This window comes from Macaca nemestrina, chromosome 1 (assembly GCF_043159975.1).
Source record: "Macaca nemestrina isolate mMacNem1 chromosome 1, mMacNem.hap1, whole genome shotgun sequence".
Classification (NCBI taxonomy): Eukaryota; Metazoa; Chordata; class Mammalia; order Primates; family Cercopithecidae; genus Macaca; species Macaca nemestrina.
The window spans coordinates 210,772,012-210,796,802 of record NC_092125.1 but is presented as its reverse complement, the minus strand read 5'-3'; the positions used below and the strand labels follow the sequence as shown (position 1 = coordinate 210,796,802).

The 24,791-nt window shown below is 37.9% G+C and overlaps 1 protein-coding gene across 5 annotated transcripts in view; it reads right to left on the bottom strand.

Annotated features, from left to right (window-relative positions):
- LOC105494418 (heterogeneous nuclear ribonucleoprotein R) overlaps positions 1 to 24,791 on the bottom strand; it is a 64,833-nt gene that overhangs the window by 5,551 nt on the left and 34,491 nt on the right. For all 5 annotated transcript variants that reach the window (XR_011624940.1, XM_071098846.1, XM_071098844.1 and 2 more), the window contains one exon: positions 1 to 24,791. This exon is cut by the window's left edge. Coding sequence is in view for 4 of the 5 variants with exons in the window: in XM_071098846.1 (XP_070954947.1) it covers positions 24,179 to 24,791 (613 nt within the window). In the remaining variant the exon portion in view is untranslated.

Here is a 24,791-nt window from a genome sequence, read left to right as displayed (position 1 = left end):
AACTAGAGGTAGATCTATAGTAGAAGTATATATTACTTTTCATAAAAATTCTCACCCAAAAGGTCATATCAAAGGGGTTGCAAAGTTTATCTGGTTACCACCCTCCTCCCTTTCTTCTGGCCTTTGGTCCCATGAGTGAGCCTTAGAAATCATGGTCACCAGCAGACTGTCAGGGACAAAGCAAATGGAAGTTACTTTTGAGAAGGTGGATTCAGGCCAGGCATGGCGGCTCACACCTGTAGTCCCAGAAATTTGGGAGGCTGAGGCGGGTGGATCACCTGAGGTCAAGGGTTCGAGACCAGCCTGACCAACACGGTGAAACCCCATCTCTACTAAAAAGACAAAAATCAGCCAGGCGTGGTGGCAGGAGAACTGCTTGAACCTGAGACGTGGAAGTTGCAGTGAGCCAAGATTGTGCCACTGCACTCCAGTCTGGGCGACAGAGTGAGACTCCGTCTCAAAAAAAAAAAAAAAGAAGGCGGATTCCACCCTCCCTTTAGGTAGAGATGTGGCATGGAAGCAGTGACTGAAGCTACTATAGTTTCATGGGCCAAAGGTTATAAATTTCTAGCCCAAACTTTCAAAGGAAAATGTCGCCACTATCTTTTAATCATTGGCAAATCAGTTATTGCTCTCTTCCTCTTTCATGAAAATACTAACATATGTACTCTAATACCATCATACACAGCGCTATTAATCAGGCCCTTATTTTTCAATCTAAACTGAACTTTCAGGTAACTTTTGAAAAAATGCTAAAGCAAGGAAGAAAAGTGAAAAAATCTGTATTTGATTCTACAGTTATATAATCTGTGGGGGGAGTCACTTCAAAAATAAATGGACATTTTCAAATGTCAACAGCCACACTTGTATTATTTACACCATTTCTCCTTGCTTTATGAAACAAAATTTATATATATCAGATGAAATTTCCTACTGACAACAAATTAATTTCAAAGATGCCTTACCATCTTTGTATTTTTTCTTAAATTGACAAAACTTGTATATATTTACCATGTATAATATGATGCTTACCATCTTTATTTCTGATTACTTTTAAGCAGCAGCATCGCCTTTCCTCCACTAACTTTTTTTAAAAAGTAAATTCTTCAGTGGACTAATGGTTCCATCTGATTGATACCTTGGGTGAAATTCCTAATTTTATCTTGCTAACTTAGTTTACTATAATATAAACAGAACGTACAAAGTGGAATATCTACTAAAAAATACAAAAAACTAGCCGGGCGTGGTTGCGGGTGCCTGTAGTCCCAGCTACTCGGGAGGCTGAGACAGAAGAATGGCGTAAACCCGGGCGGCGGAGCTTGCAGTGAGCTGAGATCCGGCCACTGCACTCCAGCCTGGGCGACAGAGCGAGACTCCGTCTCAAAAAAATATATATATATATTTTTAATATATTCTTAATCTCAACCTTTCCTAGAATTCCATCAAAGGCTTGTTCTGAAAGATATGATAAAGACAAATCAAAGCAGGAAGAGATCTAGGTTTGTAAAAATAAAGTTTTTTTTTAAAAAAAGGAGAGAGAATTTATATTATGCATTTGCAGAAGCTCATGTTCTCACAGATTTGCAGAACTAGTCCTTTTCAATCATTTAACTAGGAAGTTCTACTCCAAGTGAATAAAGTTTAAGCAAACTTCAAGTAACTCCAAGTAAAAGACACTGAAGATACCTAGTTTCCAAAGAACATTTGTTTGACAAAATTAATGACTAATTAACCTTAAAATTTAAAAATGCGTGACATACCTTGTTAATATATTAAAATAAAGGCTGTTTTAAAGCAACTTTATGAAGCAAAAGAGTAAGTCACTTCCAAGGTTCCTTGGTCTTCTACAACCTCTAGGCACGGAAAAGAACTAACAAAGACATGCAGGGTTCACTGTGGTATGTCTGTCTCAGGTATGTGAGATATGATATGGGGCTTAAATCCAATAAAGGCTCTGGGGAAATAAGAAAGCATTTAGGGACAAAGCAGGCCTGATTCTGAAAAACTGAAACCATGTTTTAGATTCACGTTTGCTAGTCACTTTACAATTAAGTAATTCAAGTCTTCTGGATAAAATTTCACACGGAAGGGAAATACTTTGAAGTCCTAAGTATGTCCTAATGTAACATGAGATAACCTTTCTTGACCTTTGTGATTAAAGAAATTGGTGTTTTATTTATAAAAACAAAAGAGAATTGAAATATAAATAACTGTTTTGGCTTAAACATTATCTTTTAAATTGTTTTATAAATAATTTTTTTCAGATTGAATATGCCAAGTATGCAACTAAACAATAAGAGAATTTTCACAACCCTAATATTAGAAAATGTTCCATATTATACTTTTTACCTATGTCCTTCTTCAAGCCTGAGTGTTCCAATACATGCTAGTGGAAAAAAAAATCAAAATTAGCATTAACATAAAGATTTTCAATTAATACTGCAAACAGAATCCCCACAGGGAAAAAAGGCCAGAATAAAATAAACTCAAATATGTGACTGAATGAGTAACCCTTGAGACATACAAAATCAAACTGTATTACTTACCAAACCTCTACACCATCTCCTGACAGATATCCAGAAAAAAAGTGGGAAATCTAAAATGTATCATAAATTGGTAGAGAACACTTTAATAGCCCTCCCCATAAACAACATAATTCAAAATGGAAATTTCTAAAACAATGAAGTATTATTATTCTGAAGTATCTTATATAATTTCTAAACTTATGAATACATTTCCAGAGTTTTCTGCTCCCACAAACACTAAAACCATTCAAAAAGAAATAAAGGGGGGAAAAAAAGGAAGAAAAGTTAAAGCTTATATATAACGAGAAAATCCAAAACAGATCATAGGGTAGAGAGAAGATGAGGGGAGAAAGAAAGGGAAAGAGACAACACCAAAGTTAAAAAGCAAAGCAAAACAAAAACTTTTTATCTGTAGCACTCTGGGGCTCTATTTTGTAAAGACTAGTTATTATGATTTGAATGATGGCTCAATGACTAAATACCTGCTGTAAACTTGAGAAAAAAAAAAAAAAGGTGAATTAAACTTCCCTGCACATCAGTGTCTTCATCTGTAAAGTAGAATCATTTAAAAGAACACCTAAAAAGTACTTAAAAAAAAAATTTCAAGATGGCAATCCTCTTGCCTTGGCCTCCCAAAGTGCTGGGATTATATAGGTGTGAGCCTAAAAAGCAATTTGAACAGCACTTGGCACTTACTCAGCACTTAACAAATACTAGCTATTAGAATTAGACATAGAGTATATATTTAAATAGCGTTTTATAGGCTACTATTTTTATTTTTGCAAGGGAAAAGCAGTGATGTCCCTGAGGGGCTCCCTGAATGGCTGGAATTTCAACTTCAGGGTTTGACAACGTATTTAATGATACTTAACTTTCAGAACAGCTTCAGGTGCATTCTGCAAAATACTCTCTTGACAAAGTAGCTGACTCAAATATGGCAGCACTCCTCTTGCCTGGCATCAATTAATACTATTGATATTAGAAAAGAGATGGAAGGCAGAACGCCCTTATATGTAGTATCAGCACCCTTAATCATGGGCAAACTGAATGCTCAAGTTTGCTGTGGGAATAACCAAATCCAGCAAGCCATACTTAATTCAACCAACTTAATTTCTTTTATTCCTTTCCTCTAAAAACCTCAAGCTCAAGCTTTTGTACATACAAAGAATCACACATATATCAATCACAAAATATGGATAAGAAAGTATCCTGCAACGCTAAGGTCAGGAGTAACAGAAGCACATAACAGCAGATTAAAATTTAAAAAATTTAAGCCTTTAGAATAAACCTTTTTTTTTTTTTTTTTAGTTTTTAAATTCAAAACTTCCCACAATAAGTCTAACCTAAAAAATATACTGTTACTAGCTCTAAAGAGCTAAATATGTATTTCTAGAGAAAGAATGAAAAAAAAACAGAAAGGTAAATTTTTAGTTGCAGTATCTGTAGTTGTCACAAACTAGCCATACAATTATAATTTAACCTTTCTGGGCCTCAGTTTTCTCACTAGTAAAACAGGGATACTACTACCTAAATCAAGGTTATTGTGGATCTAAAAATAAAACAAAGTACCTAGCTTTTTGTGTCTGGCATATAGTAGTACTCAATAAATGAGTAATATTCCTATAAATGGGGGAGGGAGGGTGTTGGATTAGATATCAAGTCTAAGGTCTAAATATCAAGAAGACTTTCTTTCGTACATTAATTTCCCCTAGAAGAGACAGTTAAGGCACAAACACCATAAGGAGGCACGTCTAACAGAGTCCATCTAAGGGAGTTTATCACCACAATTAATTCTTTTCAACAGTTTTATCTATAGCATGGATAACTACAGCGATATGCACATAGACCACAAGAACATGACAGTACCTTTGCTTTCAGAAAATACAATAGAATACGATATGTACCCACCTATGCAATTTTTAGGAATAGAAACAACTGGGAAAACAACTGGGTTGTTTTCTGCCATTTGGTCTGTGAGCGTTCATGAAGTGGGATTTTGACAACTGTGAAGCAAGAGACTGCTCTATGTAATAGTCAAGAGCAAGAAATCTTCAGAAGTTCCCTTTGAGTCACTAGGTTTGCCCTCCAAACCTCTGAATGTAAACTCTCATATGGACTAATTCTAACCATTTTATATTTTCTATTTACAGATTTTGTTACACACAGCATCTAGATATTAAGATTCAGTCCAAATTTGTTGTCAAACTGTCACTCAGATGATTCCAAATACTCCCTGAAGAGGGCCACTGGTTGGAGTCTGTAAGTTATTTTGTATATGGCTCAACCATATATTTCTATTATTTCACCAGTGACAATACATTCTAATCTTTGTCTTAGGAAAATGAAGTAACTGCCAAAATAATTGCTAGAAAGCAATGGGTTAAAGCAAGGTGGACCAAAGTACTGGGAAAACAATCAGCATAACCCTCCTAACGATGACAGAAAAGTCTTAGGCAGAACTGCAGACAGACTGGGAAACTGATAAAAGGTTTAAAGGAAACATAAGATGCCAAGTATATGAAAGGTCTCAAACTTCAAGAATTTAAACTTGACACCATGACATAGTAGGCATGTGGGTGTCTGTGTGATGATTATGACAACTGCGTAGGACAAATAGGATAGTAGGAGGGATTGGGCAGGATGACGAGGAAGAGGGCTATAATAATCCAGGAAGTGACTTTTAAGGCCCACAGCAGTGCTTCCCACCCTGTAAGTCTTGGATTTTGGAATATATCAAACAGACTAAATGTGAATTAATTTTGTCTCCTTTAACAGAACATTAGCTCCATAGGAGACAGCCTGTTTTATTCACTGATGTATTTTCAGTACCTAGAATATCTAGCATAAAAATGACCTTCTAACATTCAATATAGTCTGAATCTGATATAAAAGCTGTTGTAATTAATAAAATAAAATTCACTTACAAAATACTGCTGAATTCCTAGAAGGTTTTTAATGTAAGTTTCCTAATCAACCGATTAGAACTCCAAGTACTAAACTATAGCTGTTATTGCTTATGGCTGGTCTGGTATTTTTTTCTACATTTGTTCCAAGTCATTAAAAACCATCACCTTAGGATATTAGATTAATGACTAGAGATATTAAGAAAAAGACATCACAGAGAAGAATCACCACGACTTAACAGAAAATTCAACAAAAGAACTATTAAGATTTCAATTGGTGGGATCAAAAGGTGCTTTCCAAACTCACAATTTTCATGGCTAAGCCTATAAGGTTTTGTTTCCTTTCACAGCTGTTCCCCCTGTATACCCGTGACTGCACAGTGCCAGTGCCTGGAATACTGATATTCACTACATGTTTCTAAGTGAACACATGCTTGTAACTGTTTTTCAACATTATCAAGTTTCATGTGATCTGGAGGCACATACGAGATTGTAAAGTGAAAGACTGTGGTTAGAGATATGACTTGGGAGTATACTAAAATCCAGTAGAGCCCCAACCAGTGGATGAAGCCCCTAACGCGGGACAAAAAGACATGGGAAGAAGTGTTATAGGGCCAACAAAAAACACGGAATTATGGATCAAATAGAACCAGCAAAAGCTAGAACAGTTTGGAAGTTTATCCAACTGTGTCAAAAATAAAGGATCGAGAATAACAACTGGGAGGAAAAAAGGCAGCCGAAATGACCTGAAGATTACTGCTGCTATTACCCACCGGCTTTGACTGAACAGCAACTAAATTCTGTAACTAATCCCAGGCAGAACACAGCTAGATGGAACCCCAAAACAACTGAGGGCACCTTGTAAGTCAGATAGATATCTGTTTGAAATTCTGAAGTTGGTCTTGGTGCTAAATATAACTACAGCCAGTCTGGCTTTCATTAATACTTTCCAGGTCATTAAGTAAGTCCCAGTTCTGATATTGCTGGCTATTTATTCAATCAACAAGATATACATATGACCTGTTACTATCAGAGAACAAATTTTCTTGGCTGAGGTGGCGCATGCCTGTAATCCCAGCACTTTGGGAGGCCAAGGTGGGCGGACCACTTGACGTCAGGAGTTTGAGACCAGCCTGGTCAAAATGGTGAAACTCCATCTCTATTAAAAATGCAAAAATTTGCCAGGTGTGGTAGTACACACCTGTAGTCCCAGCTTCTCGGGAGGCTGAGGCAGGAGAACTGCTTGAACCCAGGAGGCGGAGGCTGCAGTGAGCCAAGATCATGCCACTGCACTCCAACCTTGGTGACAGAGCGAGACTGTCTCAAAAAGACAATAGATTTTCTCAAAGTTAACAGGAAATCAGGATGCCATTTAACTTTGCTTATGAATTCCACTACAGCCTTTCTCCAGGAATCAAAGTTAGTGAAAATCTACCAGGAAATAAATTCTGGTTCTATCTTTTTCTTTTGAGACAGAGTCTTGATCTATCGCCCAGGTTGGAGTGCAGTGGCATGATCTCAGCTCACTGCAACCTCTGCCTCCCAGGTTCAAGTGATTCTCTTGCCTCAGCTTCCTGAGTAGCTGGGATTACAGGCATGCACCACCACGCCCGGCTAATTTTTCGTATTTTTAGTAGAGATGGAGTTTCACTATGTTGTCCAGGCTGGTCTTGAATGCCTGACCTTGTAATCCACCCACCTCGGCCTCCCAAAATGCTGGGATTATAGGCATGAGCCACCACATCCAGCCCTGTTTTATCTTTCTTCTATGATGCATGCCTAGGCAAATCATGAAATGAAATGGGAATAATGCACAACTTCTTGGAGTCTCGCTCTGTAGCCCAGGTTGGAGCGCAATGGTGAGATCTCAGCTCACCGCAACCTACACCTCCCGGGCTCAAGTGATTCTCCTGCCTCAGCCTCCCGAGTAGCTGGGATTACAGGCGTCCGCCACCATGCCCGGCTACTTCTCTTTTGTATTTTTAGTAGAGATGGGGTTTCACCATGTTGGCCAAGCTGGTCTTGAACTCCTGACCTCTGGTAATCCACCCACTTCGGCCTCCAAAAGTTCTGGGATTACAGGCATGAGCCACCACGCCCGGCCTAACGCCTCCCTTCTAAAACACACACACACAAACAGAAAGATAACAACTGGGGATAATTTGGAAGGATTTTTTTTTTTAAAAGGATGATTAACACGACACAAAACCATGGTTAATATATATGCATCCAGCATACTTCATTACCTTCCAGTAGCCACTTCAAAGACGTAATAGAAAGCCAGGGAAGGTACAAAACGGTGCAAAGGAAGTATTCACAGAAATAAAGTGGCTTTTGACTTCAAAGAATAAGAACTCCAATCTGGAGAGAAGTAGTTAAGGATAAAATTGAATTACACGTAAAATTGTAGTAAGTTGCAGATAAAATATCACAGCCTGGCTCAATTTTATTAAAAACAATTTGAAACAAATTCTGAAACACTCTAACTAGGAGATCATTGGAAACTGGCAAAAGGGTTGAATCACAAAATGTTTAGTAAATGTGTGACAAAGTCACAAGCACAAAAAAAGCAGTTTGAGAAACTGGGAAAGTCTCAAAATGGGCATTGTTCAATTAGTGAAGGCTATACTTACTGACAGCACACAATTTACAAAACAGAAGTTTCTGAGTTATTGAGAGGCTATCATTAATCTTAACATCACGACAGAAAATCATTTTTGTTCTTATTTCTGGAATACCAGTTGTTGGCCCTACCTATAGTCCTGGGCTGGAGAAACCATTAGCATAACCAGCTAGCGAGTAGTAAACCAATTTTTCAAAGAAGCCTAATGACATTTACCTAATATGATTGCACAGAACAAGTAAAATCCAGACGGCAGTACAGAGTGGTGTTTAAAATATGAGTTCTGGGCCAGGCGTGGTGGCTCAAATCTGTAATTCCAGCACTTTGGGAGGCTGAGGCAGGAGGATCGCTTTGAGCCTAGGAATTCGTGCCACTGCACTCCAGCCTGGGCAACAAAGACAGACCCCATCTCGTAAAACAAACAAAAACTGAGTTCTGGCATCAGATCTATCTAGGTTCAACACTAGATGGGCAACTTCTAGTTGGCAGGCCTTGGACTAAAATACGTGTGTCTAGTATCCACATTTATACTTACTTTACAGGGTTAGTATGAAGTTTAGTAAGTTAACATAAGGTATTTAAGACAATGGCAGCACACCGGAAATACTCAGTATTAGTTTGCTTTTGAATGAAATTATAACCATTTCAATGTGTTAACCTCGGTTCTCTCATGCTAAAAGTGCCAGATGGCAGTTTATGGGTCTTAGAACTCTTTTTTGTTAAAGACGGGGTCTCGTTCTGTCATCCACGCTGGAGTACAGTGGCAAGTGGCACCATTATGGCACACTGGAGCCTCAACCTCCTCGGCTCAAGTGATCCTCCCGCCTCAGCTGGGACTATAGGCATGATCTACCACATCCAGCCAATTTTTGTATTCTTTGTAGAGATGGGGTTTCGCCATGTCGCCTAGGCTAGTCTTGAACTCCTGGGCCCAAGCAATCTGCCTGTATTGGCCTCACAAAGTGTTGGGATTACAGGTATGAGCCATTGTGCCTGGCTGGTCTTGAAAATGTTTACGGGTGAAAAATAATAAATAGAGAATGAAGAGCTGAAAAGGCTAGAATACTAGGCTAAACCATGCATTCTTAGGAGACATGTAGTCCTGAGTTTTGTTTTTGTTTTGTTTAAATAGGAGCTATCATCTATGTTTTCTTTCTAAAGAAGTCACTTCAGCAGTCACTCCTGTCAAACGTATTAACGTTCTATAATACAAAAAATGTATATCAGACACTAGATTAACCAGTTTCATAAGCCATAGTGAGGAATGGAACAACCTGATTTCATAGGGAACCTTATGAGTTACGGGAAACGGATTAAAATGTTATTTTTGGTAAATCTATTCAATTTTAACCAAGCAACATCTGTATGTCTGTTTTTCTTCAGGGAGGAAAGAAATGGTTCAGAAAAGTGATCATTAATTCAGTTTTGACCAAGGATTTCTCACATGAAGCCTTAAGTTTTCAGCAACGGAAAAATAAAAATATTAGGAAACCTACCTTCACCTTCGTTCCTTCAGATTAACACATTCAATCACTCCACCTTTACATTTTAATATTTTCTTTAAATAAAATTTGAACTAGATAGGTGAAAATTCTTAAAAATCAAGTTACTTGATCATATCCAGTGAACATTAAGCTTAATTTTTTTTTTTTTTTTTTTTTGAGACGGAGTCTCGCTCTATGGCGCAGGCTGGAGTGCAGTGGCCGGATCTCAGCTCACTGCAAGCTCCGCCTCCCGGGTTTACGCCATTCTCCTGCCTCAGCCTCCCGAGTAGCTGGGACTACAGGCGCCTGCCACCTCGCCCGGCTAGTTTTTTTGTACTTTTTAGTAGAGACGGGGTTTCACTGTGTTAGCCAGGATGGTCTCGATCTCCTGACCTCGTGATCCGCCCATCTCGGCCTCCCAAAGTGCTGGGATTACAGGCTTGAGCCACCGCGCCCGGCCAAGCTTAATTTTTTTAGTTGGCTAAAAAAAATCAGAATATACACATTTTACAAACTCTTCTGCTGTCCTAATCTAATTTATTCATTATTCATGTATTGCAATTATAATCTGAATATTTTCTTAGGAGCACAGGACACCTTTCAAACTTCCAATGGTGTTTCTGGAACATTTGGTTTGATGATTATCACTACTATTTAAATCTTTTATTGCTTCCTACAATCTTCTCTAAATTATTTGAAGGCAATGACCATGACTTACTAATTTTGTATTCTTAACTTCTGAAACAAACACACAATGGCCATGAAATTTAGAATGAATATCATATCAATTATCAATGTTAGGTATAAACTAGACTTAACATTTTCAATAAATGGCTGACTTTGAACTAGTTATCTATATTTGATTATGTTTAAGATCCAATCCATTTAATGATATCCCTTCCAAAGCATTAACAGGTTGATCGAGATGTTACTGTACTTTCTGAAAAGAAAAGAAAGTTAATTACTTTTATAATACTTCTTAAGGACAAAACTCAAGAGGGGAATTTCTGGAAATTCCTATTATCGTATCACACTATGAAGAAATAAACTAGCAACTGTCATATAGGTCTTGCAATCCTCATTTTTAAGACAAAAAAAAACCCATGTTACATCAATAAAAACAAGATCCGAATTAAGAATTTCCAACAACATTGCAAGCCATGATGAAGGTTTCTCAACAGAACTCAATTTGGTTCTGTTATCTTATTAGAATTAAACATTTCTCTCAAATGTTTATTGGTAGGTAAGATCACATAAGTTATATACTGAGAATAATTCATGTTAACTGTTCAGCTGGTGGAGTACTCACACTTCTTTCTTTAAGGCCACATATATCTATATACATTTAAGTAATCTGCCACAGCCAGAATTTTTTTTTTTTTGAGACAGGGTCTCATTCTGTCATCCAGGCTGGAGGGCAATGGCACAGTCTCAGCTCACTGCAGCCTCTACCTCCCAGGTTCAAGTGATTCTCCCACCTCAGCCTCCTGAGTAGCTGGGACTACAGGTGCACTCCACCACACCTGGCTAACTTTTGTGTTTTTTGGTAGAGATGGGGTTTCACCATGTTGGCCAGGCTGGTCTTAAACTCCTGACCTCAAGTGATCTGCCTGCCTCAGTCTCCCAAAGTGTTGGGATTACAGGCATAAGCCACCACACCTGGCCCAACTACAATCTTTTGAATAAATTTTATGAAACATTTATCCTTGTTTTGACTTACTTTCCAGATTAAAAGATAAGCAGGCACAGTGGCTCATGCCTATATAATCTCAGCACTTTGGGAGGCTAAGGCAGGCAGATCACTTGAGACCAGGAGTTTGTGACCAGCCTGGCCAACATGGTGAAAACCTGTCTCTACTGAAAATACAAAACATTAGCCGGGCGTGGTGGTGTGCACCTGTAGGCGCAGCTACTCGGGAGGCCAGGCAGGAGTATTGCTTGAACCTGGGAGGCAGAGGTTGCAGTGAGCTGAGATCGTGCCACTGCACTCCAGCCTGGTGACAGAGCAAGACTCCGTTTCAAAAAAAAAAAAAAACAGTTTTAAAAACCATCTTTCTTTCTGTACCAGGGAAGATAACATTTCTTCTAAGAATACATATGGAAAGCAGGTTCTCTACACCCACCAATTTTAGGGGCCAGCATAGTGGCTTCGTTATGTGTAATTCTGTATCTTGCATACAAAAGCAAACACACACTCAGGTCTGATAAGTAAGCCCTTTAACAAACTCTTCTCTATGGCCTTGAAAAATACAGGACTAAGTCCCAGTGCGCTGGCTCACGCCTGTAATCCCAGCACTTTGGGAGGTTGAGGCAGGCGGATCACCTGAGGTAAGGAGTTCAAGATCAGCCTGGCCAACATGGGGAAACCCATCTCTACTAAAAATACAAAAATTAGCTGGGGGTGGTGGTGCACGCCTGGAATTCCAGCTACTTGGGAGGCTGAGGCAGGAGAATCGATTGAACCTGGGAGGCGGAGGTTGCAGTGAGCCAACATCATGCCACTGCACTCCAGTCAGGGCAACAGAGACCCCGTTTCAAAAAAAAAAAAAAAAAATGTATAGGACTGAAACTAAAAATTAGGCGATGGGATAGCTTAAAATATTTGCTTTTTTCTTTTTTTTCTGAGATGATGTCTCACTATATTGCTGACGCTGGGTCTCCAACTCCTGGGCTCAAGGGATCCTCCTGCAACCTTTTCCAAACAAGTATAAGTTTACCTAGGTTAAAAACTTTCTTTTTTTCTGAGACAGGGTCTCACTCTGTTGCCCAGGCTGGAGTACAGGGGCCTGATCACAGCTCACTACAACTTCAACTTCCCGGCCTCAGATGATCCTCCTACCTCAGCCTCCCAGGTAGCTGGGTCTACAGAGGTGTGTCACCATGCCCAGCTAGTTTTTTGAATTTTTTGTAGAGATGGGGTTTCGCCATGTTGCCCGGGACAGTCTTCAACTTCTGGGCTCAAGCAATCCTCCCACCTTGGCCTCCCACAGTGCTGGGATTACAGGCGTGAGCTACTGCGCCCAGCCCAAAAGTGGCTTCCTAAAGACTAAAATCCAATACATTTTGGCTTAAGTTTTTAATAAATGAATGATGAAAAAAGAGCAAAACAAATGACAACTATCAACATAAAACAAACAAAAAAGCCTAAGTAATCCTTAATTTCAGACAAAACTATATTACTTTAAACTCTAGATTAGCTTTATTTTAGACATAATTTAAAGAGCTTTTAAGTACACATAAACTTTCCCACTTAGTTCTAACCTCACATTAGGTCTTTCCACTCTAGCAGTAAAGAATGTACACTTTAAGTCAGGTAGCACAGGGTTTGAATCCTGGCCTTGCCACTTCATAGACAGGTGGCCAATAGCCACAAATATGAAGTTACTTAACCTCAATCTTTGAGTTCCTTATAGGTAAAGTAGGTAGGAACAATACTACCTACCTTGCAGGGTTGTAAACTACATGATATACACAGAATATAAAATGCCTCCTTAGTACAGAGCATGGTGCATAGTACTTACACTATAGTTAGTAGGTGTTACTAATCTATCATTTTAAAAAAAAGCATGCCATGAAAAAAGAAACAGCAGAATGTTTTCCACCCATACTTCATCTACACTATTTTTATTTTTCAAAATAAAATTCTAGAGCTGAAAATCAGACTTTAAAAAAAATCAGTTTTCAGGGATCACCTTCTAGCTCCTCTTTACATAAAGGACACATTTGTCGTCTCTGTTCTTCATGAGAATTTCCCAGCTGTTGATCTAAATTGTCTTTATTTTTTAAGACAAGGTCTCACTCTGTAGCCCAAGTTGTAGTACAGTGGCGTGATCTCAGCTCACTGCAACTTCCGCCTCCAAGGCTCAAGCGATTCTCATGCCTCAGCCTCCTGAGTAGCTGCGACTACAGGCATGCGCCACCATGCCTGGCTAAATTTTTGTATTTTAGTAAAGATGGAGTTTCACCATGTTGCCTAGGGTGGTCTCGAACTCCTGAGCTCAGACGATCCGCCAGCCTCAGCTTCCCAAAGTGCTGGGATTACAGGTATGAGCGACAGTGCCCGGCTGAAAGTTGTTTTAAAAAAGTCACCTTTAGGGCTGGGCACTGTGGCTCACGCCTGTAATCTCAGCACTTTGGAAGGCCGCGGTGGGTGGATTACTTGAGGTCAGGAGTTCCAGACCAGCCTGGCCAACACGGCAAAACCCTCTCTCTACTAAAAATACAAAAACTGTTGGGGCGTGGTGGTAGCTGCCTGTAATCCCAGCTACTTGGGAGGCTGAGGCAGGGAGAATCACTTGAACCCAGAAGGCGGAGGTTGCAGTTTGCTGTGATCGCGCCACCGCACTCCAGCCTGGGCGAGAGAGCTAGACTCTGTCACAAAAAAAAAAAAAGTCAGGCCTGGCACAGTGGCTCACGCCTGTAATCCCAGCACTTTGGAAGGTGAAGCAGGGGGGGATCACGAGGTCAGGAGCTCAAGACCAGTCTGACCAACACAGTGAAACCTCATCTCTTACTAAAAATACAAAACTTAGCCAGACGTGGTAGCATGTGCCTATAATCCCAGCTACTCAGGAGGCTGAGGCAGGAGAATCACTTGAACCCCGGAAGCACATGTTGTAGTGAGCCAAGATCGCTCCATTGCACTCCAGCCTGGGTGACAGAGCAAGACTCCATCTCAAAAAAAAAAAAAAAAAAAAAAAAAAAAAAAAAGGCACCTTTTTATCATTAGTCTGCTTTTACTACCCAAGATTTACTTTGATTTGGGGGGGGGGGGGCGGGGGGTTGGTTGGTTGGTTTTTTTTTTGAGACAGAGACTCACTCTCTCGCCCAGGCTGGAGTGCAGTGGTGCAATCTCGCCTCAATGCAACCTCTGCCTCCTGGTTTCAAGTGATTCTCCGTTCTCAGCCTCCCAAGTAGCTGTGTACAGGTGCATGCCTGCCTGACCTCAAGTGATCCACCTGCCCTGGCCTCCAAAAGTGCTGGGATTACAGGCATGAGCCGCTACACCTGGCCCAAGATTTACTTTGAACTAGTTAAGGAAAACCTTTCTGGGGAGACAAAGTTACAGATTCCAAAAATAAAACCACATAGGCATTTTTAGTAACCTATTAACCTTTCCTTTCTGAGCTTTAAGTTATTTTTATTTTTTCTGTAACTCATGTAACTGTTTTCAGATCTAATTCCTAAATAAACATGCCATGACATTTTCTCAGCATCCTGATTTTTTCTACGTATTCCTTCCCATTATTTTCTAGCAATTCCTTGAAACTATTAAAACCTGTTTTTCTAAATTCATTTCATTTTCTTGCAGACAATGTTCCTAACCTTTCCTTGGGATCCCAAACACTATTAAACATTTGTGGCAACCTTTATTGTAGTTTTAAATCTCAGACCAACTACATCCAGGCAAATCACTGCAAACATCTGTTGTTATCCTTTCTACTAAGATCATTCTCCAAAATCCCCCAAAATGTGAGATAATCTGTAACTCTGCTACTGAAAGTGTAGTCAGGAACACTGGCATCACCTATGAGCTTGTTAGAAATGCAGACTCTTGCCCATCTCAGATTTAATGAGTCAGAAACTGCATTTTAATCAAAAATCCCCAAAATTCCTACTCACTTCAAGTTTGAGCAGCATTTTTGAATGAATTGTGACCTAGACAGCTTAACTAGAAAATTTAAATAATCACCAGAAATTCCTTCAAAATCATTTGATATGTGCAAGAAATGGTCTCATTCATCTTTGCTTTCACATTTAGGATAGTAAAACAGAAATGACATTACAACTAATGAAGATATCCACATTACTGCTCATTAATTAAAAGGAAGTTTCAATAAAAATATTTATTGTTGGTTGTATTTAGATCGTTTCCCATACCAACACTATACAGATTATATTTCAATATGAGTAATTTGGTAAGGTTCTATTTCTTAACAGGAATCATGGAAAAGTTTCAAAATGACAAAACAATGCTAAACACGTACCATTTAACCAAAAAATATTTAGTTATACGACAGCTGGCTAGAACACCCAAGTCCTTCTAATCAAGCCAATTCAGGTACTTGAACAATAGCCAAACACATAAGCACCATTATAATCAACAGGTTCAAATGAAAACAGAATGTTTTGATGATATTTTGAGTATAAGACAAAATTTTCAAAAGTGATTTAGCTGATTAAAATAGTGGCCTTTTAAAACATATTAATGGCCGGGTGTGCTGGCTCACGCCTGTAATCCCAGCACTTTGGGAGGCTGAGGAGGGTGGATCACGAGGTCAGGAGACCAAGACCATCCTGGCTAACACGGTGAAACCCTGTCTCTATTAAAAATACAAAAACAGAATTAGCCGGGCATGGTGGTGGGCGCCTGTAGTCCCAGCTACTCGGGAGGCTGAGGCAGGAGAATGGTGCGAACTCGGGAGGCGGAGTTTGCAGTGAGCCGAGATCATGGAGGCGGCGCTTGCAGTGAGCTAACATCGCGCCACTGCACTCCAGGCTGGGGAGAGAGTGAGACTGTCTCAAAAAAAAAAAAAAAAAAGTATTAACTTCTGCTTAATCTACTTAAAAACCTAGGCTGAAACTGAAGTTTACAGACTTAAAGGATTCCTGACTGAAGTACAGAATAATCTCCCAAGAACAACCATACAGGAATGTTTTTAAATTCTATTAAATAGTATTGAGACCTGCAATAATGTAATATTTTCATATCTAAGGAAATATTACCCCTTTACTTGAGACTGAGCTCCTTTTCTTGCCAATGTTACCATAATTGACAATACTGATCCTCACCTTTATCCCAATCTTAAAATGATCAAACTCCTTGTTATTTTAAAAGGCACGACTAAACTGTGTCTAATTTAATCTCTTGCCTTTTTTTTTCTTTTTGGAGACAGGGTCTCGCTCTGTCACCCAGGCTGGAGTGCAGTGGCAGGATCACAGCTCACTACAGCATCTACCTCCCAGGCCCAAGTGATACTCCCACCTCAGCCTCCCTGGTAGCTGGGACCACAGCTGTGTGCCACCATGCTCAGCTAATTTTTTTGTAGAGATGGGGTCTCCCTATGTTGCCCAGGCTGGTCTTGAAATCCAGAGCTCAAGCAATCCTCCCACCTAGGCCTCCCCAAGTGCTGGGATTACCGGCATGAACCCCACTGCACAGAGCCCCTCCTGCCTCTTAATAAATGGACATCTAGGCCTAAAAGTCACCATTTGGAATTTTAAGCAAACAGCTGAATAAAACACTACTCTTGCTTATGATTTGGAGGAAATGTCTACACATGGTCTTGATTTTGGTCACAACTTTCGATACTAAGGAAATAGAAATGTAATTTCTTTTCATAGCTACAGACAGAAGATATCTCCCTAGGTGAATATAATATACTCCACAGGAAAATACCTAACGAAATCTTGCTATTTCTAAAACTAGTAAATTCAGGGCTTCTGACAGAGCTAAAGCTTAAGCAATCCTTTATTTTTGGAAGAAATACATCGCATATCAGTGAGCTGCCCCACCTTTCATCCCATTCTGCAAACACCTAAAGATGCTCAAGTTTAGATATTTTTGCTGTTAGAACATTCCTTCCTGTTTCAGTGAGTGATCTTTTGATCTTGAAACAAAAAGAATACAAAACAAGAACAGTAAATTCTGGAAAACACTAACCAAAAGGAAGTATACTATCTACTCTTCATTACCTTGAAACAATAGGGTATTCACTTTTTCTTCCCCGTAACTCAGTTTAATGGTCTTCATTTGAAAGAAACAAGGCAGAATACATTACTAGTCCTTCTTAATACTTTCTTACTCAATTTGTTTATAGACTATTAGGTCCCAATCATCTTCCTTTTAAATATTTTTTGCTATTAACAGCACTAATTACAGAGGAATCACACATTACTTCAAGTGAATTTCCATTCTGAGTTGCAGAACTTCTACGTTTTTGACTGGTGAGAAACGAAGGACACCCTCAAAGAAAAATAAGTCATAAGAAAAACCGGCTGGGCGCAGTGGCTCATGCCTGTAATCCCAGCACTTTGGGAGGCCAAGGTGGGCAGATCACGAGGTCAGGAGATTGAGACAATCCTGGCTAACACAGTGAAACCCCGTCTCTACTAAAAATACAAAAAATTAGCCAGACGTGGTGGCGGGCACCTGTAGTCCCAGCTACTCGGGAGGCTGAGGCAGGAGAATGGTGTGAACCTGGGAGGCAGAGCTTGCAGTGAGCCGAGATCATGCCACTGCACTCCAGCCTGGGCAACAGAGCGAGACTCCGTCTCAAAAAAAAAAAAGAAAAACCACCATATTAGGGCTACCTGCAAGAGAATAGGAAACCTCATAAAGTTAACTTTAAGACATAAAGAGAGAACTCTTTATACAGTACTTCCTGTAAATTGGCAGTATTTCCCGATGATGCATCCAAACTGTCCAACACAGCTTTCCTCAAATAACCCCCTCACCACTTCTCCTTCACTTGTGGCATGTCACATCAAGGGCACAAGGGCACTGGGGCAATAAAAAGCCTACTGAAAGCACTGTACAAATGTTTCTGTTTGCCCACCTCTGTAGATTCTCTAGGAACATTTCCAAAATGCCATGATTTCCTGAGAAAAACGCTACTGGCAGCCTGTTATGCCACAGCCAATATTCCCATCTGCCACCTGTAGATCTAGTTCTAACCTCAGCCAAGCTTCCTGACAATTTAATAAATCTCTGTTGAGTTCAGCCTTTTCATTTTTACTATCCCACTCCTTCACTACCTTCCTTAGAACAGGTATCCAATATCTAGTACTAAATTTGAAGACAGAAACTCCACTTGACTACAAAAGCCTTAATCACATAACTACTAAATCTGTTTTGTACAATCAAACCCATCACACCCCACCCAAAATCACCAACACAACATTTTGAACATGTTAAATTTTATTAAAAATATTTAACATTGTACAAATATTCCAATACAGTTATGGTACATGAACACTGTACCAAAAGGATTTTTATTAAACTGATGATTAAATGGAAAAGGTCTTGCAAATGTCCCTATTTTGATATTTCTTATGTTACTATATCCATATCAGCGATTTATGTTTGCAGGAGCCTTCAGCCCAATTATAGAAATAGTCTTAGAACATAGTACCTAATATTACAATAGGATTCACTAAGTACAAGTCTACCTATGTTATTGAACAGGCTAGAGAAGTCCCTTTTGCCCAACCCTCATATGTGAGGAATCAAGAAAAGCAATGTTCATGGGATCCTGACAAATCTACTAAATAAAGTGAGAGCCCTTATTTAAATTTGAGCAATTTAAGTTTTTCCCCAGAATGTCTCCTTTGTTGGTTCCATGAAATGTATTTTGTTCTAAGTGTTTAAAGCTAACAAACGCATTGCATTTTCCTTAACTTACATAAACTCATCAGAATTACATGAATATTCCTACTGTTTACCTTGAAACTTCCTAAGGAGCAGGCTATTTAGTGCAAGTTTTATACCCTGATCCTTTCTGTCACTGATACATGCATAAAATGTTACCTTAACACAACCCTGAAATCACTGCCAATTCTTAAAAGTATTATATAATTTCATTCCAGTGTTGCACAACTAGTCTATAGCAAACTTACAAGTAAGGGTTTATATTCATGACACTGACTAGCACGTTTAACATCTAGGAAATTCTTTCTAGACTGATATTCTCAACCAATAAAGAAGATACAGTGCTATAAGAATACTGAGGTTCTTCAGGCATGAAAATTCATAATTACTTTTAATCAGTGCTTATACCATATTACAATTATTTTTTTATATGATATGGTCAGAAATGCCTAGTTACTAAATTTAATTTCAATCTCTACCTTACCACCATGGAATCCCCTACAGACTATAAGACGAGGGATTTTAATCTTCAGCAATAATTTAAATATTGACTCAATTCTACCAATATCTACTAATCCTATCAGCTATCCTAGCTTTCACACAAAACACAAGTTGTTCATAGGTTTGTTTCTGCTATGTTCAAAGTCTTAATATTTCAGCTATATAATTTCCTCTTGACCCAAAGTCATTGTCTCAATATATCTCTAAATTGAGGCCATTATTGTCAGCCTGCTGAAACTTTTTAAAGTTCCATTTTACAATGTTAAGATTAGTTTGGAAGATTTTTAAAAATAGTATCTTTGGTGTTTAAACCCTCCATTCTATCAATGTCTTCTTTTCACTACAATTAATGTGCAATAAATATCTCTTTAAGATACATTTTATGTTAATCTATCCAACAAAATATAGAAAATATAATACTAGAATGAAATGACAGTTAAAGCAAATTTATTATCTCTCCAACACTTTTTAAGATTATAAGGTGTCTATTTTGCTCACTTAAAATATACCCTGAGTATTTCTTACTTCATATTTGCAGGCCTTTCTTGCTGATCTGCTACCAATTTAAGAGTAAGTAAAGTGTTATTATATGTTCCTATTAAGAACAGAAATAATTTAATATTAAAGTCCTAGTTTTCTACAAGGCTGACATAATTGCCCACTTATAGGATATGGGCATTCTCCCACACACTTAATGCCCCACTACTGATAAAAAAAAAAATAGGAAAAAAAAAGTTCTTACCAACAATTCCACTGGTTATCGTCCCCAGCGAACCCCACCTAGCAAGTCGACATCATGACATGTCAGGTCAGGGCAGCCTCAACCTCGCTTCCCTGATAGTCAGGTGATAAAAGGAAGGAGTTAAAACAGGAAAAGTACACTTGCAGATTTCTGGATAACATCTGAAAATGATTAAAAAACAAAAAAACAAAACAAAACCAGAGCTTCTGGTAACCTCTAAATAAAAAAGTATATACACGTATTTTTATTTAAAGAAAAAAAACTTTTCTGGAAGGATTAACAATCATTAACTTCAAATTAAATATTATTAAATTGCTGACCAATACATTATATATGCAGTATTTTTAAAGCTTGGTGTTTGCATTTGAAAATTAAGACCTAATCAACAAACTTCTAATATAAAGGTAAACATGTCTGGCTAACGGATTTGTTATTCTGGATTCTCCAGTCAGTCATCAAATCTACTGGTTTCCTCAGAACAACTCCACCCCTAAGTTAACAGAAGCTCCCATTCTTAGAGAAACATAAACACACTTATAAATCCAGTGCAGTCTTTCTATAAGGCTTTTTCTTAGCTGTTCACTTAAGAGATTCCACGTAATAATTGTTCACAAAATAATGGACAACACTAAAATTAACTTTGGTTAGTTTTCTTTAAGAATACTGGTAGCTCAGTATAATAAAATTCTCTTTGAAAAATCAAAATGACAAGTTTTAACATATTTAGAAGCCTTGATAACTAATAAGCAATAGCCTTATAGCAAGTATTTACTGGAAGGGTTTGGTTTTACAAATACACAATTAATAAAACGCAGGTATGATTATATTCAAATGGGCAGGAGGCAAATGATGTAATGAGTTTCAAGAATAATATTATATGGCTTTATGCTAGAAGTGAAATTTTATGTCCCTTCTCTTTTAAAATTTAAAATATATAATTTATTTTGTTGCATGCTGACCTGTTTAAAAAGAATTCATCTCCTAAGTCAGATTTCAAAGTCAAAAGAGAGAAAAATTATCTCCTACTATCAGAAAGCATTGGGCTTTCTTATGCAGAATAACCCCAGTAACTAAAAAAACCTGAAAAACAATTATGCTGAATTCATTTTAAAAAAAACTATAGAATCATAACTCATTTTCCTTATCTTTTCACCAAATAAACCTGGATTTATTAGAAATCTGGAAACTTATTAGAACTTTTTTGCTCTTAAAAATTAAAATACCTTCATATAAATACATACATTTAAGCAACTGCTATAAATGAGTGATCAAATAAAAATTAGTATTCCATTATGGGGAGGAGCATATCTGTATCAGTCTCACAAGGGTACCTACAAAGAATAGTTCTACACCTCAATATATTTCCCAACACACACTTTACTGTAACAGGCTCATAAATAAAGCCAAATCAATTAGCTTGGGGAACAAAAAAGATGGAAAGACAGGAGAGCAGGAAACCAAGTTCCTTAGAACTCATAATTTGTACCTATTTTTTTTAAAATGCCAATCTAGAATAAAGACCTCCCTCAATTGACATTTTTCAGGTTTATATATTACACTGTTAGATTTATTTATGTGAAAAGTTGACCTCTGAATCTATTTTCTCTGAATGCTGCTACAGTGTTAATTTATAAGACATGAAAGAAGAAAAGCTCTTGAGTTTTAATGTTTATAGGATTATGTTTTACAATTTTAAATAGCCACAAAACCTCTAAACCAAAAATTAAAGGGTACCTCTGCAAATATATTTTTAATTAGTGAAAAGGACAGAGGAGGAGGTGGCCACTTTAAAATTCAAAATATAATTTGCAATTAAAGGAAAGGATTTTGACATGGAACCCAAGTTTTAATCTTACAGTTTTTGCGAGGGTTTATGCTTTCTCAGAATCATTTCTATCCCCATTCTTAAGATTCTTTATGACAACTTTGTAGCTTGTAACACCTAATTAAGAAATACAAACAACTCAAATTTTATTTGTAGATTTTGTTCTTTCCAAGAAAAAAATCAGGATTTTACTTAAGTCTAATTAGATGTATAGTTACAACTTCAAATTGTATTTTCAAAGTTTAAAAGCAGCATTTAAAGAATGTTTGGTGTCTTTACTTACATGGGCATAAGAAAAACAACTGGATCTCTCTTACCAAAGAAATACCCATGTTAACTCAAAACTATCATACAACAACAGACCATAATTCCTTTATCAGTTTCCAAAAAATTAAAATATCAATAAGGTCTGTTAAATGACTATACTGTGTAATAAGTGTACTTTGAAAAAGAAATGAAATATATTGACTTTCATCAGTAAATATTAATCTTATTTGAAACGAAAAGAAGCCATGAAACCCAGTATGATCTAACCAAGATTACACGGAATTAAGTGGCTTATGATTTTGAAATCTAATATTCCTATCACAAAGACACCAAACAGGAACAAAACACAGAATAATGGTGTATCCATTTTAATTATTCCCCAATGGCTTCTGATATTTTTATCATTATAAAAACATTTGAGAACCACGTAAGAATAAGATGGAGGGGAAAACTTAATAGTAATTTGAAAGTGATTCAGACTTTTCTGTACCATAAAGCTTAGATTATTTTGTTCCTCTCATTCTCAAGCAAAAAAGTCATTAGAATAAATCAGAATTTCAAAAGGAAATAGGGAAATAGATGTTATGTCTTGGCCAACAAAAAATATAGGCATTAGGGATAGCAGATAAATAAAAATAAACGAGATGTTAACAGAAAGTCAGAGGTATTACTACTGGATATTTTTAAGCCTCTCTTACAAGGCATGAATGTTTCTCAAAGCAAATTTACATAGTAATAGGAAATTATATTCCTAAACCAGTAACTGAAATGGTAGTCACAATCACGTTTACTAAAACTAAAGTCCGCAGTGCAATTGACGCCACAGTACTAACAGTTTTCCCTGTATGTACATTCACTTATCCAGCAAATAAGGTCTTCAGTCACAAATTATCCCTTATAAAGAATGTGGGTCAAAATAGATTGCAGTCTGCTTTCCCAGCCACATTTTATTTGTTTTAACGCAAATTATCCAATGCCTGCAAGAATGCTCAAAAGTCTATGAACCTGTTTTTTTTTTTTAAATAAAAGATAAAATTTCAAAATTAGAAGAGACTATGAGAGAACACCAATCAATGAAGTGCTAATTGGAATAAATACTTGAATTTAGACTAATCCTCAGTCTAATATCCACAATACATGTTGGAATAGACAAGAAATTTTGCATGAATTTGATCACTCACATAGGCAGTTATACTTTGAAAACAATATTCCTTGCAAGGATTACGAATAAAATAATGTTTTAGGACACAATTGAATTTGAAATAGGTAATGTTTTGAATAGATTTTTTAGTTTTATTGAAATCTTACATGAACAAGAAATTGGAAATACAATCACATCAAAGAACAAATTGTCACGGCTTTTGACGTTTAAGCCAAACAAATTTTGTAGGGCAGATTTCAAAAAGGTGTGAAGTTATAACAATTTAAAAACACAGTTAACCTACTTCTAGGAATGCAAAACATACAATCATAGGTTATTTTCAATACAAGAAAACTTAAATTTGTTTGCTTTAATTTCTTAAAACTACTAAGACAAAGCACTAGCTTGTATTTTTATTTACAGCATACTCCATACTCCTATGTAATCTATCCCAAATCCAAAAAAATGAAACTGTCCAAAACCAAAGGTTCTGCAAAATCATGATTTAACAGTGTGCCCAGCTTGTTTTGAAGCTAAAATGAAGCCTGAAACGATAAAAGCATTGTAATCCCCAGAATAAGGGAACTCTGCAAGCCCAATAATGTCCAAGAGCATTTATGAAAAGAAGAAAAATAAAAAGACTTGAGTATATACACAATAGTGATTTCTTCAGCCCAATACAAATGGCAGCAAAATGCTACTTAAAGATGAAACAGTTAAGCCAATTTTTTTTTTTGAAGAATGTAGATCTAGAGCCAATCGTATCTTGCCAGTATCATTTTCAAGCCCTTACTTGTCTACTTCCACTGTTGCCCATAAGTATCCTGATAAAATTCCTGGTTGTCATTATTGTAACCATAGTTACCAGAATAGTCACCACCTTGCTGAAGCGGCTGCTGAGCGATGGGTTGGGAACCCCAGTTCTGTTGGTTGTTGGTCTGACGACGCTTGGAATCAGGTTGGTTGTACCCATCTGCCTTTCTCTTGCCTCCTACATTGCCCCCACGATTGCCCCGAGATCCACGGGAACCACGGCCTCTCTGCTGTTGAGCAGGACCCCCTCTGCCACCCCTAGAGCCTCTTGGTGGTCCCAAAGGTGCCCCCCTCTGTGAATAGCCAGCTCTACCTCTTGGAGGTGGTGCTCCCCTCCCCCTTGGTGGTGGTGGAGCACCTCGCCCTCCCCTTCCTCCTCCTCTTCCTCTTACTGCATAGCCATCATCATAGCCGTAGTAGGGATCTTCATAGCCTCCACGATAGTCGTGATAATCATAACCATAGTAATCATCATAGTAATCTTCATAGCCATAGTAATCTGGAGGGTAGCCATATCCACCTCTCCCCCCACCACGACCCCGACCTCTAATTGGAGGTGGCATTCGAGGAGGAGGGTGGTAGTAATAATCTTCATAC